The following is a 19,092-nucleotide window of genomic DNA, read 5'->3' on the forward strand; positions in this document are numbered from 1 at the left end:
GTTCTATAACTTATGATCTTGATTATTTAGTTTACTTTCAAGTTTGTAGCTTAATATTACTAGTAGAACTCATGTATGTGTCGGATCTAAGATCTTGATGTAACTTTGGTTCATCAAACTACATACAACTCTTAAGTGAGTTGTGCTACATATCTTAGACTTACACTAGTGTTATGATGGTCAAACCTTGGTTAAGATGATGCAAACCCATCAACGAGTTGTACACTTGAAGCTATACGCATCAAGGATGAGAACCGTGATGAGCATCAAGCACCAAGAACCCACCGGAATACATTTCTTACTGTTTTCTGGAACTTATCAGACTACCTGAGCTACTATAAAGTAGATTTTCAGTTATTTCGGTTCGAGTAGATGATTTTCCGTTTAGACCTCGTCTTAATCCGAGTTACGGTTTAGGATCTATGGCCTCCCGAAAGTCACTACACCCTATTAACGTTGTGCTGAAATTTCTGACCTACTCGCACTTAAACCGTCACCACGGTCAAATGAAGTCTGGAAATTTTTCAGCCTCTAGGGGACTCATATACGGAGCCATGGCCACTGGTCTCACCTCATTTCAGTTTGTATAGAGGTCGTGGCGACTGAACGAAGTCAGCCCTTGTTTCAAACCCTAGTCTTGACTTAAAACTTACTTTACACTTTTTGTTTAATGATGAATGATGATGGTACTTAAGACCTAATTTACATACTTTTAAACCTTTGGGAACGATTTACTGACTTAGTAACTTTTGACTTAGGTTGAGGACCTTCCGGACCAACCATTTGCTTACTATTCCCGCGTATCGACTTTTACTACTTTCCACTGTGAGTTATAGCATCCCTTTTTACTTTAACTATTTTGGGAACTGAGAATACATACGCATTTTACGTTTTACATACTAGGCACGAGTACTTAAACTTTGTATATGTGTGGGTTATACAACGGCATAAACTTTCCCCTTAGCTCGGTAACGTTTAGTCATTGGTCTTTGAACCGGTGAACGCGAATTTTAGATATGGATCCATAGGGTTTGACATCCCCACTCGGGCTAGTAGCGCTAGCATTTAACGGGTGTTTAATACTTCGTAAACTTACGCACTCGCCAAGTGTACTTTTAGGGGGTGTTATTTACATTAAGTTAGTTACCAAGTGCCCACGGTTATACATATACTTTTCATACTGTTTTGAAACGTTGTTGAAGCACTGAAATCTCGTGACCTACCTTACATTACTGTTATACTTAAACTATAGCTCACCAACCTTTGTGTTGACGTTTTTAAGCATGTTTTTCTCAGGTGCTTAAGGTTTGCTTGCTTCCACTGTACTAGTCATGCTTTGTAGACACCCGTTGCGCTTATTAGAGATGTCACCGCATGAAATGTTTAATTTGCATTCAAACTATATTACTTTTGAAACGATGTAATTGTAACGACCTACGGGTCACGTACTATTATTTTTGTTTGCTATTCGTTGAAACATACTTTCGGATGTTAAACATTTGACGTTGGTTAAAACGTCACCTTTTATCATGAATGCAAACTCTTTTTGAAACAGCATATAGTATTTGACCTTGTAATGATCCTGTTGTTGATGATTCGTACACGATGGTTTTGTACGGGGCATCACAGATCAATTCTAAACTTTCCTTCGTCCGCCATCGTGCCCTTTAATCAAACCTTGTGCTCTAGATACTAGTTGTTGAGAATTTATGGACCCAAACAACAATAACCAATTCAGATTTGGTGATCCCACAAACAACAAACGAATGATTATAAAGAATAGTAAAGAAAACGACACAAGAATTACGTGGTTATATGCAATCGGTTAGATTGCTTTAGTCCACGGCTAACTAGAGTGATTTTTGTTGATATTTTCGTACATAGAGTTTAGGGTTACAATAAGATGTATTTATAGGCATACAACAACTTAAGGAGCAAGAAAAATCAAATCTGGAAGTTTCCTTCCTGTGAGACCAAGGCCGCGGCGCACCCAGGAGGGGCCGCATCACGCCTCCACGTGTAAATCCGGACCAGAAGCTTTCTCCCAAATCAAACACTTGTATGCGTGTAGGCCGCGTCGCGCCAAGTAGGCCCGCGGCGCGCCTCGATGTGTTTTCGAATTTCTCTTTTGTTTTGGTATCCTTCACACGACACACTAAACTAAAAAACAAAACAAATCCAGAATAACTACACTGAGAGCACAACATCCTAGTCCGTAAACAAACAAGAAAACAAACCACAAGAAACTAAATAAAAAGGAACCCACAAGAAAGAAACGAGAAAAAAAGTAAACGTCTAAATAGCCGACGCGATGAGTTTAACCCACCAAACAAATGGTCCATAGTCTTCCGAAATTGCTCCACTTTCGCGCTATCAACCTTGTATTTGGAGATCAGTTTAAGTAGTTTACCGTTAATCATCGAAAACCGAACGAGTAGAAAACGGAAAGTTCGTATCTAACTCCGACGAGGAGGAATGAATCGGAATAACGTCCTCCTCAAAATCGTCCACAATATTATTCTTCTTAATAACTGATGAACCACCTACTCCCAAGTCATCATCCGCCAACATACACTCCGCGACCTCTTTCTTCTTCGAATTCTTTGACACGCTTGGGCCCTTGCTTTTATCCATCAAAGGTTTATGCTTTCTAACCGAGATCTTGCTCACTAAGATGTTGCTCATGTCACCGGATAAAGGACCAAATGTGTAATAACCTTATTAAATTCGTTTTAAGAATTATACGAGATAAAAACAATCACAAATCAATTAGAATAATTTGTTTATAGACACATTTTTTAGTTAATGAAATAAACCCAATTTAATCGTATTTCTCCAACCACATTCAAACCATTCTATGTCAACGTAAAACTTAAAATTACTTATTACTTATCATCAATGAAAACAATGGTAAAAAATAATTAATAGACAAAATGATGATAGCAGAGGAAAACAATGAAGGGTAGGGTCTTACAATTAAACTTTCATATGGCAGCTGAAATTCCAATGCCTTCTCAAGTTCCTGGACAATATACTTCATATCTGGGCGTTGTACTCGCTCATCCTTTAAACAATATAATGCATTTAATACGAAAGCTTGGCATGATTTCTTACCCATTTGACGATATAAGCTAGCCGGAATTGATTTCAGTAATTCATTGTTTTCATTTTTCAATTTGCTTAGTGAAACCAGAAACAAATCATCATCTTTCCTCCCACATAATATTTCCAATAATACGACACCAAATGAGTAGATATCGGACTTGTGGGTCACACCACCCGTCTTTAACATTTCGGGGTCCATATACGCTCTTGTTCCAATAGCTTTTGAAAGAACAACATCATCCTTTCGATGTACTGGATGGTTGATGGAATATTCAAATCCGGATAACTTAGGCTCAAACTTATTATCTAATAATATCGTAGAGCTGTTGATATTAAGATGTATTAGACTTCCTTCATTATGGATGTAACTTAAATCACGCGCAATACCAATGCTTATCCTCAACCTTTGAATCCATGTGATTGGTTTTCTTAAATGCATTTCGAGGCTTCCCTTGGCCTCACGCTTCATTATGATGACCTTTTCATCATGTTCATCACAAAACCCGATAATAGAGACTATGTTTTCATGCTTGAGACTAGAAAGCGCCGAAATTTCTCTTAAGAACTCGATGCTGTGCTTATGCTTACTGTAAAATCTCCGAGCAGCAATATTGACCCATTTCCCAGACAAAAACATTCGCCCTTTATAAACCTCGCTCAATCCACCACGCCCGATGACATTTTTATCATCAAAGTTGTTGGTGGCTTTTAGTACGTCTTCAAGTGGGATCTGTAAGTGACTAAACTTCGTGATTGAAGATTTCATATCTCTTTTTGGATAGCAAAAAACTATTTATCTTATGAAAGAGTATAAAAACAAAGGAATGGAATTTAAGCTATTGCTTTATCAATAGAAAAAAATATTTGGATTGCAAACTTTATGCTTTTATGCACGCACACACACGCATAATATAAATATCTCCTAGCTAATTGACTTTCTCTTATGAATAATAAATTCTAAATAACCTTGCCAAATAATTAATAATGTAATGTAATTAATAATGTAATGTAACTTGATATGTGACATAGAGATTTTGAAGGTTGGAAGATGCTATGAATCGATCAAATCTTAGTCAACATCTAATTGCGTATTAAGTGAGCTGGAGCAGAGAGTTGGTGATGCTTTAAATGCAAGTTGACTATTTGCATGTTGTAATTAAGGCTTATATAAAGAAAATAAACCAAAGAATATAATATGATAAAGATTCAGATCATCCAAAGAAAACAGTTGCAAGTTGGGTGTTGGTTGGTGTTGTTATTTAATCAATCACACATTTGAATGATTCAGCTAGCTTAGAGCCCCACGGTGACAATACCCATGCAACGAAACAGTGAATGTGGCTTGCGATTGTGATGATGATTGATATATTATATGATATAGATAGATCATATTGGTAAACATAGATATAATAAACACAATGGTTAAACAAAATCTAAACTAGTCAAAATAGCATTAAAGTTAAAGGTTACAAGGGTAAAAGGATTTGCGAGGTTGAATCCAGTGAACTATAGCTGCTGCTGCTGCTACTTGTAGTATGATACGCACATGGACTAATATAGGTATGTCATCGTTTATTTCCCTCTCGGACTTGAACTCTTGGTACAAAGGTTGGACTCTGCCAGTGGCGAATCTAGATTTCGTAGTCACTGATGTCATTAGTTAAAAGTTCAAAAAAAAATTACACTATCCAGTGGTATCACTATTTAAAAACCCCGAAATTTTTTACTGCATCGCGTATTCTAGTGGTAGCCCGTGCTAGCACTGGATCCTATATAGATCCGCCCTTGGACTCTACTAATCATGTGAAGGACAGAATGTATGCTATCTTCTCAACTACTATATGGACTTTATGGAGGCATAGGAACATAATTATTTTCAACGAACCGGTGAAGTACAACATTATTTATGGTTGTATTCGTCCTATGTCTTTTTCTTGGATTAAGACTCGTGGTGTAGTAGCTGGAATAATTGGTTAATGTCTTCTTTGTAATTCTTCTCTAGCTCCTTGCTAGTGGTTTTTTACTAATAAAATTTTTAGCCGTTAAAAAAATGATGAAACTTGGGAGAAGGAGGCTAGGATTTACTAATGGAATTTACATTTCTTGCATTTAAAATATGAGGACAAATATTCTAATTATACTTTCATAGAATCTTTGTACAAATTACGTGATTACAAGGGGCATAATGAATCACACCTAGGGGTAAACTAATCATTTACACATTGCATCAATAAATCTCAACCTAACAATCTCGTGTGATTTGTACGTTCATAGTCTTGTAAGGATATTAGGACCCAAAACAACGCAAGTGATTCAACAAAATCACTCACCGATAATAATTCTACAAGATTACTAACCCACTTAATAAACGAAAGATTATAAATGCAAGAAATGTAAATCGACACAAGAGATAACGTGGTTATATTCAATCGTTGTGATTGCTTTAGTCCACGGACCAACTAGAGAATGTATTTACTGAATATTTGTGGTGTGTTTACAATGAGTTACAAGATGGTCTATTTATAGAATGATTTAAGGAGTAAGCTAAAAACAATTCCTTGAAGCTTCATGTGAGTTTCCTGACAGCTTCATGGAGGCTACATGTGAGTTTCCTGACAGCTTCATGGAAGCTAAATGTGAATTTCCTCACAACTTCATGGAAGCTACATGTGAGTTTCCTAACAACTTCGTAGAAGCTACATGTGAGTTTCCTAACAACTTCGTGGAAGCTTCGTGTGAGTTTCCTGGAATCTTCCCTCTAATTGTTTAAAGTTCTCCATATCTCCAACAATCTCCCACTTGGAGACTTTGAACAAACCCAACCTTCGTCAACCCAAAATATCAACGATCTAACCAAGAACGTTAAACCACCATTATACCGCCAAACTCCATTTGGGACACGCACACTCAACACATACTTCGGATGAGCAGACTTTCGATACAAGGTCTTCAATACTACTTGTTAGAATTGAAACATTAACTCTCTAATTCTCTAGTTGGGGTCTTCTCTCATCAATTAATTAGAAGACCAATTGAGGTAATGCAAAACCTCAATTTCTCTGTCGTAACAACCTTAGTAAACATATCAGTAGGATTCTTCGTACCAAGGATTTTCTCCAATAATAAAGTACCATCATTTATATATTGTCGAATAAAATGATACCTTATCTTGATGTGTTTCGTACGACTATGAAACACCGGATTCTTCCCAAGATGAACCGCACTTTGATTATCACAATTTAATACACAATAGTCTTGTCTTTTACCCAACTCACCTAAGAAGTTTTTCAACCAAACAAGCTCTTTAGAAGCTTCCATAATAGCCATATATTTGGCTTCGATGGTTGATAAAGCAACACTCTTTTATAGTCGAGACATCCAACTAACCGCCGTCTTCCTTATTGTGAAAACATAACCTGTATTGCTTTTCCTCGAATCATCACATCCACCCAAATCAGCATCCGCATAACCCCTAAGTATGAGATTGTTTTTGGAGAAACACAATCCCATATTAGAAGTACCTTTCAAATAACGAAGCAACCATTTGACCGCTTCCCAATGCTCTTTCTTAGACATATAACTGTTGGGATTTAACAAGTTTCATAATACTTAAAACCTTTAAAGAATCAAATAAAAGCGGAAGCATGTTCATATTATCATTTAAAACTTGTTAATCTTTAACCAATTAAAGTTAAATCCCAATTAGGATCAAGTTGTGAAACATACTTACAAACTACAAGTAAGAAAAGTGTTTATACCTTCTCCTAGCTTGTTGATAGATGATGATGAAGATGATGATGAATGGAGCTCCAAAACAATGAAACCTCAAGTAGTTATACCCCAAACTATGCACCAACACCCTTGCTATTAGTTAGGATTTTGTTTGACACTTGAATGACCAAAACCCAAGCTTGAAGATCCCTTCTTTCTGCCCAAAAAAGTCGAACAGCAGCAGCAGTTTTTGACAGCAATATTCAGCTGGTTTTTTACTTCAAAATGTTGTTTATTTTGAGTCTTTCTTTGGTCTATAAAACTAGCATGCACTTAGGGAGTTGTGGTCTTTAAAAGTCACAAGAATAAGCATGGGTGGACTCTTCTTGGAGCCTACAAAACTGCCCACACTTGCACATTTATTTTATACAAGATTCAATTTTATAAAACTTGTATATAAGTTTATAAAACTTATATAAAACAAACATGTATTTGTTACTTGCAACAATTTTATAAACCATTTTATAAAATATAACACAACATAATTATTTAAACCTATAAATAATTACATATAAATTATCCAAATAATTTATCCCAAGTGATGATATTTTAGAAAACCGATTTTCTAAAATCCAAGTGTCGCGTATTTGATCAATGATCCAATCGTTAAGATCAAATACGAATAATGTGTTGGTAAGCTTGTTATTGGGTATGACCCGACTTGGATCAAAACATATTAGCCACATTAATTCAATATGTCTCTCGGGCATACGAAAATCCTTCAATCTCCCACTTGCACGAGAAACATAAGAAATTAATGCAAGTGATGGATACCACCTAACGACCGTCCATCACCCCCAATATGTTATGACTTTGTGCCATTCAATAACATCATCCTTTTCGAGTTCCCATCTCGAATATGAATAGGTGAATCTTTCATCACATCCTTTCGTCCTAGATGTCATGTTAAATCCAAGAGACATAGAGTGATCACTCTCTTCTAGATTTAACTTTATCAGGCCTTTAGACATCTGACTCTCAACGAATAAGAGGGACAAATTCCATCTTGACTACATATGTCCTAAATATATACCTTGCATTATACCTGAGCTCCTCCTTATGAACTACCATATTTCAGAATAGCGAAGGAAAGAATCAAGGCACAATACTTGGCAAATATCTGAACCCAATATGTATCTCAGGTCAGAGGATACAATGATATTCGCCTTTACTCAAGATTACATGTGATCAACCACAAAGGCTCCATTTTGTAAATCTTGAGGGCGGGTCTTCCAATATTTGTATCCCACAAATATCTATGAACCTTGGTTGCAACCTTGCCCCACATTCATCCCGTGAATGTACACCAATCCAAGTTCATAATAGTCTAAACCTCACACTTGTTCCCACAAATGTGATCGACTACGGAATTTAGAATAATTACTTATTCATGGATAAAATATGCAAAATAAGAACATAACTCAAAATAAATTAATACCATAATTATATTAATGAGTTTGAACAATTTCGTTCCATTACAATACTTAAAACAGATCATGACCAATCACTAGAATATCGAAGCCCTAATGCACAAACATGTCCTGCATGTTTTGGTCCATGTAAGAGCTTCGTGAGAGGATCCGCTATATTAAGATCTGTGTGAACTTTGCGAATACATATCTTTCCCTTTTCAACTTCATCCCTTATGTAGTTGAATCTCCGCTCAATGTGACGGGTCTTTTGGTGAGCACGAGGTTCTTTGATTTGAGCAATCGCACCCTCGTTGTCACAAAAGATCTCAAGAGGGTCCTGAATGGAAGGGACTACTCCTAAGTCGTCGATGAATTTCTTCATCCATGCAGCTTCCTGAGCTGCTAATGATGCGGCGATGTACTCCGACTCTATAGTGGATAGAGCAACAACATCCTGTTTTGAACTCTTCCAAGAGACTGCACCTCCATTTAATGTGAAGACATAACCGGATTGTGATCGAGAATCATCACGATCAGTTTGGAAACTCGCATCCACGTAACCTTTTACAGCGAGTTCCTCCTCACCAGACCCATATATCAGAAACATATCCTTAGTCCTCCTAAGGTATTTCAATATACTTTTAACAGCAATCCAATGACTGTTTCCTGGGTTATTCTGGTATCTACTTGTCAGGCTAAGAGCGCATGACACATCCGGTCTAGTGCATATCATTGCATACATGATTGACCCAATGGCAGACGCATATGGGACTTTTTTCATTCTCTCTTGTTCATCTTTCGTGGTGGGGCACTGAGATGAACTGAGGAGTGTTCCTCTTTGAATAGGTACCAAACCTTTCTTAGAGTTTTCCATCTTGAACCTTTTCAAGATCTTTTCAATGTATGCACTTTGATTCAAACCTATCAGTTTCTTGGATCTATCCCTGTAGATCCCAATCCCCAAAACGTATTGTGCTTCTCCAAGATCCTTAATGGAGAAGCATTTACTTAGCCAAGTTTTTACTCTTTGCATTGCCGGAATATCATTTCCAAATAACAATATATCATCCACATATAGTACAAGGAACATGATAGTGCTCCCACTGGCTTTCTTATATACACAAGCTTCATCACCATTTTTAATGAAGCCAAATTTCACGGCTTCCTCATTAAAACGATGATTCCACATTCTAGATGCTTGTTTCAATCCGTAGATTGACTTCTTTAACTTGCATACCTTTTTAGGATATTTCGGATCAACAAAACCCTCAGGCTGAACCATATAGACATCTTCCTCAAGATGTCCATTTAGGAAAGCGGTCTTGACATCCATTTGCCATATTTCATAATCATAATGAGCAGCAATGGCAAGCAATATCCTAATAGACTTTAGCATTGCCACAGGTGAAAAAGTTTCATCATAGTCAACCCCTTGAGTTTGAGTGAAACCTTTTGCTACAAGTCTAGCTTTATATGTATCCAAGTTTCCATGTATGTCGGTTTTCATCTTGAAAAGCCATTTACAATCAACTAGCCTTGAGCCAGTAGGTTGTTCAACAAGTTCCCAAACTTGGTTGTCATACATGGATTGCATCTCAGCGTTCATGGCTTCCTGCCATTTATCCTTATCAATCCTTGATAAAGCATCTTGGTAGTTTGTTGGTTCATCCAAATCAACCACATAGCAACCATCCATGAGAAACCCATATCTCTCAGGAGGATTACTAATCCTACCAGATCTGCGAATGTCTTGTGTATTTTGATCATCCATTTGATCACTCTCAACATTTTCATGTTGAGTGCTAGTGTCAACCAATTGTGTATCATCTACTTGATCTTGAACTTCTTCAAGATCTATCTTCCTCTCACTATTTCCTTCCATTAGGAACTTAGTTTCAAGGAATTCAGCCTTTCGAGCAACAAATACATTTTGCTCGGTTTGATCATAGAAATAGTATCCCATATCATCCTTGGGATATCCTATGAAGATACACTTCGTGGATCGAGCATTCAACTTATTAGGGACGTAACGCTTAGGATAAGCTTCACATCCCCATACCTTTAAGTATGATAGAGACGGAGGTTTTCCAAACCACATCTCATGAGGAGTTCGTTCCACTTTCTTGGTTGGGGCCATATTTAAAATACGAGCCGCGGAGCATAGACAATAACCCCAAAACGATAGAGGTAACGAGCTTCTTGCCATCATAGATCGAACCATATCCATTAGGGTTCGGTTCCTCCTTTCGGAAACTCCATTAAGTTGGGGTGTTCCTGGTGGAGTAAGTTGTGAGATAATCCCACAACTTCTAAGATGATCTTGGAAAGCATCACTTAGGTATTCACCTCCTCTATCGGTACGAAGTACCTTGATTGTCTTATTGAGTTGATTTTGTACTTCGCTTTGATACTCTTTGAATGCTTCAAAAGTTTTGTCCTTATGTCTTAACAAGTAGACATATCCAAAACGACTGAAGTCATCAATGAAAGTAACGAAGTATCTTTCACCATTCCTAGCTATGGGCTTAAAGGGTCCACATACATCCGAATGTATTAATCCCAATAAGTCCTTAGCCCTTTCATAGGTCCCTTTGAAAGGTGCTTTAGTCATTTTGCCTTGTAAACAAGATTCACACACATCAAACGAGTCCATCTCATTTGATTTCAAGAGTCCATTCTTTTGAAGTGTATGCATTTGGTTCTTGTTTATGTGACCAAGGCGACAATGCCATAAGTAGGAATCACTCAAATCCCTTTTGAGTTTCTTGGTGCTTGTATGGTACATTGAGCTACTAGATGATGTGTCATTATGAATCAATTCATAAATTCCATTTGAAGGCGAAGCCTTGAAATAGAATACATTATCTAAATAAACATGGATATCATCATTAACAAAATTAAGATTAAAACCACATTGTTTCAAACGGGAAACGGAAATAATGTTTCGACATAAATCGGGTGCATACAAAACATCTTTCAAAATAAGTTCCAAACCACTTGGAAGCTTTAACACAAAGTCTCCTTGAGCCTTCACATGCACTTTGGCTCCATTACCCATGTAGAGACTTGATGTTCCCGTTTGCTCGCTACTTCCTTTGAACCCCTGCAATGAATTGCAAATGTGAGTTCCACATCCAGTGTCTAATACCCATGTATTAGAAGAAGTAATACTAAGCTCTATATATACCATATATATATTACCTGAGGATTGCCCCGCATCCCTCTTTTCCTTCAACTCCTTAAGGTAGACCGGGCAGTTTCGTTTCCAGTGACCCATTTCACCGCAACCGAAACATGGGTCTTCCTTGGGGTTTGCTTGTCCGGCAACCTTTTGTTTCTTATTCTTGTTTTTGGTTGGGGTAGGTATCTTTCCCTTTCCCTTGCCTTGATGGGCGGGTCCTTTCCTCTTAGCCGCCTTAGGCTTAGAGGTGTTGTTACCTTTGGACCCACCATCATTGATCACTAGCACGGGTGAAGCCCTTTTACCCATGCTAGTTTCGGCCGTCCTTAACATGCCATGAAGCTCACCAATGGTCTTATCCATCCCATTCATATTGTAATTAATTACAAATTGGTCAAACCTCTTTGACAAGGAGTTTAGGATAAGATCAGTGGCTAGCTCATTGGATATGTTGAGATTGAGACGGTTAGCGCGATCAATGAGGCTTTTCATTTTGAGGACATAGGAGGAGACGGATTGGGTGTCATCCATACGACATGCATGTAGCGCTCGAACCGTTTCGAAGCGCTCGACACGTGCTTGTTGAAGGAACATCTCCTTCAATTGCGTAATCATGTCATATGCACTATGATGTTCGAAATCCTTTTGGAGTTCGGGTATCATAGTCCCAAGCATTAGGCAACCAACTTGCACCGAATCGGCACAATATTTGTCATAGTAGGCCATGCCCTCCGTATCATCCATGTCGGGTTGATCGGGAATGGGGTCCTCCAACACATACGCTTTATCCTCGAGTTTGAGGACAATCCTAAGATTACGGAACCAATCCATAAAGTTCGTATGGTTGAGTTTTTCTTTCTCAAGGAGAGACCTTAACGATAGGTTGTTTAGGTTAAGTGGTGCGTTTTGCATGTTGTTGTTGTTATTAGCGGCCATCTACAAAATTAACAAAGTTCATTTAAGTATTGATTTCAAATTTAATAAACAATACCCTTTTATATTATAATTATCTTATTAAATATTAGAATCCAACGGTAAATCAAATTTCGGTTAGGTGACCTTTATCCCGTTATTTGATTTAGCTAGGTAGTCATTTATATGACAATTGCAATCCTTTTGCAACTTCTAAATTATGGGATCATGCAATCCTTTTGCATGGCATATTTATCCCATCAACGCCTATTTGTTCCTCATGCTTCGGTGACCCTAAGTTCATGATTCCCAAATCAAGTCGTCCTACTTGTGTAAACATGTAAAATTAACATACAAGTGGTTAGGTGACCTTTATCCCACAAGCATGCGAATTTTACCTTAAGCATATTAGTTAGTTCATAATGGTTAGGTGACCTTTATCCCATTATGAGTTCCCTACTATGTTCAAGTGTTCCCACAAAAGGATGGCGTTAAACTTGTTTACCTTGTTTTAGTTAAGGGATTTTAAGTTTTCATTAATTCTAGTTTGAGAAAACTTTTATGCCATACACTAACATGCATTTAGTGTATGGTTCTTATGAAAATCCATTTTCATGTCTATAAACCATTTTATATATATGATCCTAATCATGATCTTAATAACCGTTTATTAATGTCCTTTTAGCCATTTTTAATTCAACTAATTAAATTGTCGTTTTGCATGTCGTTAATTAATGTATAATTTAACCAATTAAATTGCCATTTTGCTTGTTGTTTACTTGTGTGATTAACTTGTAGCATACAAACATACAATCCACAATCATACAATAAACAACCATGCATGCAAAACAAATATGTTCACAATCAAGCCATTTTGGTAGACATTTGTTTAGCCGAAAACAAATGCCACCGGATAAGGGGTAATTACACAAAGTAGGAGATTTTAAATCTCCCACTTAACCTTGCATCCAAATGCTTCTTCATGTGTTCTTCAAGTCTTCATCATTCTTCATCATTTTACAAAATATATCCTAATACATTTTGTCTAAAAAATAAAATTACAACCTAATCTATTTTACATACCAAATATAAAATAAATTACATAACCAAATGAATCATTACATGCCAAATGAATAAATATTATTACAAACCAATTGAATAAATATCAATCAACCATGCATGCAACCAAACACAAGGTCAAGGCTTAGATTGTGAACTTTAACTACATAAGAGATAGGCAATACAGAATCACAAGTGATTGGCAGTACAGAATCACAAGTGATCGGCAGTACAGAATCACAAGTGATTGGCAGTACAGAATCACAAGTGATTGGAAACACAGAATCACAAGTGATCTGCAAACACAGAATCACAAGTGATTGGCAATACAGAATCACAAGTGATTTTGGCCAAAAATGACAAAACACCCAAAACCGAAAATTTTACATTCTACTTCATGCATGTTCATAGAATGCAAAATTATAGTGGGTTTAATAACCATCTCGAAGCATATTTCAACAACTTCGGCTCTAGATACCATTGTTGGGATTTAACAAGTTTCATAATACTTAAAACCTTTAAAGAATCAAATAAAAGCGGAAGCATGTTCATATTATCATTTAAAACTTGTTAATCTTTAACCAATTAAAGTTAAATCCCAATTAGGATCAAGTTGTGAAACATACTTACAAACTACAAGTAAGAAAAGTGTTTATACCTTCTCCTAGCTTGTTGATAGATGATGATGAAGATGATGATGAATGGAGCTCCAAAACAATGAAACCTCAAGTAGTTATACCCCAAACTATGCACCAACACCCTTGCTATTAGTTAGGATTTTGTTTGACACTTGAATGACCAAAACCCAAGCTTGAAGATCCCTTCTTTCTGCCCAAAAAAGTCGAACAGCAGCAGCAGTTTTTGACAGCAATATTCAGCTGGTTTTTTACTTCAAAATGTTGTTTATTTTGAGTCTTTCTTTGGTCTATAAAACTAGCATGCACTTAGGGAGTTGTGGTCTTTAAAAGTCACAAGAATAAGCATGGGTGGACTCTTCTTGGAGCCTACAAAACTGCCCACACTTGAACATTTATTTTATACAAGATTCAATTTTATAAAACTTGTATATAAGTTTATAAAACTTATATAAAACAAACATGTATTTGTTACTTGCAACAATTTTATAAACCATTTTATAAAATATAACACAACATAATTATTTAAACCTATAAATAATTACATATAAATTATCCAAATAATTTATCCCAAGTGATGATATTTTAGAAAACCGATTTTCTAAAATCCAAGTGTCGCGTATTTGATCAATGATCCAGTCGTTAAGATCAAATACGAATAATGTGTTGGTAAGCTTGTTATTGGGTATGACCCGACTTGGATCAAAACATATTAGCCACGTTAATTCAATATGTCTCTCGGGCATACGAAAATCCTTCAATAACGACTTACAACTACCACTGCTTGAGCGATATCGGGTCTTGTACAAACCATGGCATACATAATACTACCCACGGCCGATGCATATGGAACCTTTTCCATATCCATTTTGTCTTTTACCGTCTTTGGTGATTGACTTTTTAATAACTTAATCATGCTTCCCAAAGGCATAGAACGAGCCTTTGAATTCTCCATATTAAACCTCTACTACTTTCTCAATATATTTGGATTGAGACAAGTATAGAGTACCTTTCACACGATCACGCACAATACTCATGCCAAGTATTTGCCTAGCACCACCAAGATCTTTCATATCGAATTCACGGGAAAGTAATCCCTTCAACTTGTTAATTTCGGACATGTTGGAACCTGCAAGTAACATGTCATCAACATACAACAATAAGATTATATAAGAAGACTTGAGTTTCTTCAAGTAGCAACAGTGATCCACTTCACATCTTAAGAAACCATTCTTCTTCATAAAATCATCAAACTTCAAGTACCATTGCCGAGGTGCTTGCTTCAATCCATACAAACTTTTCTTTAGCTTACAAACCCACTTCTCTTTACCCTTTATCTCAAAGCCCTCGGGTTACCTCATGTAGATCTCTTCAACAAGATCACTATACAAGAATGCGGTCTTCACATCTAGTTGCTCTAGATGTAAGTCTTCGGATGCAACCATAGAAAGTACCAAACGGATAGTAGTCATTTTAACTACTGGTGAAAATATCTCTTTGTAGTCAACCCTTTCCTTTTGTTGAAAGCCTTTGACTACCAAACGAGCCTTGTATCTTTTCTTGCCATCTAACTCATTCTTGATTCGATACACCCATTTACTTTGCAACGCCCTTTTATCATGTGGTAACTTTACTAGTGACCAACTTTTATTTTTCTCAAGTGACCCCATCTCTTCTTTCATGGCAAGCTCCCATTGTATGGATTCATTTGTTTTCCTTGCCTCAAAGTAACTTTCGGGTTCACCATTCTCGGTATAGAGAAATTAGTTTGCTGATGGAGAATACCTAGGATTAGGTTTGGGCACTCTAGTCGAGCGTCTTTGTGACGACCCAGAAATTTTCGACCAAATTTAAACTTAATCTTTATATAATTCCGACTTGATAAACAATGAATTTTAATAAATCTTGAACCTCCGGAAATAGTTTTACACAAGCTTTTGGTCACCCTTTTATTCCGAGGATTCACAAACGTCATAACTTGATTTAATTGTTTAATTGTTTAATTATTGTGTATATATATGGATTTATATATATTTAACTTGAAAATATGATAATTAAATATCTCATTAAGTATATTAACAAAGTATTATATATATATTTTCATACTACTAATTTAAAGAGTTTTCAAACAATATATATATATATATTACTATTTAAACGACGTAATTAACTTATGTTAAAATGTATTTACATATAGTGTATTACGAGTGTAAATACATCCTTACAAGTATTGAATACACTTTATAATATACCAATACATATAAAGGATAGCTATACTCATATTTTCATTCAATTTCCTCAAGAATTCTACTCGCATTCATACGGTATTTTTACCCGTATTATACACAGCTTCTAGAAGTATTTACTATTGGTATATACCAATAGAAATCTGCAATTATTTGTGTAATATGTCATCCATGACCTAATCAATTTAATATGTCATGCATGACTTAATACAATTTAACTTATCTTAGATATTTTCACTAAAAGCCAAAATTATAAGCTTATAAATAAGGACCATTTTAACTCATTTTTACTCCACATTTTTCTTAAACTAAAAACACACACTTGAATGCTCTCATATCATACTTTAATCTCAGAAACTTTCCTCTTCATAATCAAGGTAAAATACTTCTCAAAATCCTTCTTCCTTTCCTTGTATAGTTGCTATCTGTTATATTTATAAAACTTGTAAAAACTAGAACTTGTTTTGGTGAACACCAAGCTTGTTTGAAAAACTAATCTAATCTTTCTAACTTAACTCTAATAATACTTATTTATATGTATTATGATGTTATATTAACTTAATATAAGAACTTATAACTTGTACATATGAAGAACACCTTGAAACTTAACATATATCCTTTAATCTCCATTCGGTAAAAATCGGGCTGTTTTGGGTTGAGAATTAAAAACCTATCTTAGACTTTGAGTTCGAGGCTAAGACTGTGGAAATATGTTAATATATGTAAATAAGACTTCCAGTATTTTTTTCATGATTTTAGACAAAGTGAAAGTATTTTATCAAAAATCATATATTGGGTGGATGCCGGGATTTTCCAAATCTGTCCACCTACACAAAAAGAGGGTAAAGCTCTATAAATTACTACTTGGGATGAACTTTTAGAATTGGTTTTGTAAAATTTACTTCTTAATGAATCCATAGCAATTTGATTCACTTTAAACGGAGTTGTAATGAATATTTGGCGAGCAAAACAAAATCTGCTAAAATTAACGTTGTATGGACGAAATTTATATTATAAAAACTATATTAACCATATCCTTGTTAACATTTCCTATATCCTATATATTTGGACATGTTATCAGTAGTATAACAAAATATTATAATCTTGTTTAATTCTGTGATTGTATATATGTATAATAATATTCTTGGTACGTCCTAACACAATAAGTATACAATACGTTTTGATAAATCCTAAGACAATACGTACACAATATGTCTTAGTTAATTCTAAGACAATACGTATACAATACGTCTCTGGGTTGATGCAAAGACAATACGTATACAATACATCGTGGGGTAATTCTAAGATTATATATATATACCGATTATTGGACTTTTGGACTTTTCGGACTATTTTGGACTACTAACAATGGACTACTAACATAAAATGTTAAAAATTATTACATAAGTATTCTATGAACTTGCTTTATTTTATTCATATGTCGTATTATTATCTGAATCGTTATTATTGTTATAGGTTCGTGAATCCAAGGACGACGGTCATATTTTTAATAAGTTGAAAACTTATTATTAATATACTTTTATTACTGTGAGTATATAGTTCCATTTTTAAACTCTAAAAATATTTTGGGATGAGAATACATGCATTTTATATTTTACGCCATGGACACAAGTACTTAAAATATATTCTACGTTGAGTTGTACCACATTGCATATCTTCCCTAATAGCTTGGTAACTAATATTTACATGTTGTAAGAACATGTAAGCGTGAATCCTATTGATAGATCTATCGGGTTTGACAAACCCAACCGGGCTAGTCGCTCTAGTATCGTAAACGGTTGCATAGTACTTCATTTTTACTACACTTGGTACAGTGTAGGGAGATTTCATAATAAAGGGAATATGCCATATTAATGGTTAAGTATGGTTACCGAAGAGCTCAACAACTTATAGAATACTTTTATACACTTGCGAGTGTACATATATTTATAACTATGAAATCTTGTGGTCTATATTTATATCGATGCTAAACCTATATATCTCACCAACCTTTGTGTTGACTATTTAAGCATGTTTATTCTCAGGCCCTTAAGAAAGTCTTCTGCTGTTGCATTATCTGAGCAAGCTGTGCATGGAGTCTCATGTTTTTGTTTAAATGAAGTGTTGCATTCAATAAAACCTTCGTCATGTATTATATTCAACTTTTATGTCATGTGTGTAGTATTTGGAAACTGATGTATTATGGGGATTATTTCTTAAATAATCGCCCACTTGTTTAAAACATGCATTATGTATAATAATGGTGTGCTTTTTATGAAACGAATGCAAAAATTTCTAAAACGTATCATATAGAGGTCAAATACCTCGCTATGGGACCAATGAATAACGTACTACGTTTATAGTGATATGAACGGGTCGTTTCAGTTGGTATTAGAGCGGTGGTCTTAGCAAACCAGGTCTTGCATTAGTGTGTCTAACTGATAGTTGTTAGGATGCATTAGTAGGTCTGGACTTCAACCTTAGCTGTATGTCAAAAATTTTGCTTATCATTTCTAGTCGGAAATCATCTGCTTATCACCCTTAGAAAATTATATGCTTATCATTCTTAGTCTAGACACATCTTACTGCATTGATTGCATAAATAGTGTATAGACAAAGTTCATATTTTAGCGTATATGCTAATTCGCTAATTCATATCTTAGCATATCTGTTACTGTAAACTTTGCCTAACATATTCCGTAAATTCCTCCGTAATCTATGAAATCTTTTGCTCTATATATATAGATATTCTATGTAATTAGAATACCATC

The 19,092-nt window shown here is 35.5% G+C and overlaps 1 protein-coding gene across 2 annotated transcripts in view; it reads right to left on the bottom strand.

The window, feature by feature from the left end:
• The window catches only part of LOC139841708 (probable receptor-like protein kinase At2g23200), a 66,357-nt gene extending 62,337 nt beyond the window's left edge, over positions 1-4,020 (bottom strand). The window contains exons 1-2 of one of the 2 annotated variants that reach the window (XM_071831913.1): positions 2,975-4,020; positions 1,784-2,717 (exon numbers count right to left, since the gene is read on the bottom strand). In XM_071831913.1, coding sequence (XP_071688014.1) covers positions 2,682-2,717; positions 2,975-3,871 — 933 coding nt within the window. In that variant the 5' untranslated portion in view covers positions 3,872-4,020 and the 3' untranslated portion in view covers positions 1,784-2,681. Of the gene's footprint in view, positions 1-1,783; positions 2,718-2,974 lie in introns of those variants that run through there. The other variant, XM_071831912.1, reaches the window with a different exon arrangement.
• Between the last annotated feature and the right edge of the window lie 15,072 nt (positions 4,021-19,092).

This window comes from Rutidosis leptorrhynchoides, chromosome 4 (assembly GCF_046630445.1).
Source record: "Rutidosis leptorrhynchoides isolate AG116_Rl617_1_P2 chromosome 4, CSIRO_AGI_Rlap_v1, whole genome shotgun sequence".
Lineage (NCBI taxonomy): Eukaryota > Viridiplantae > Streptophyta > Magnoliopsida > Asterales > Asteraceae > Rutidosis > Rutidosis leptorrhynchoides.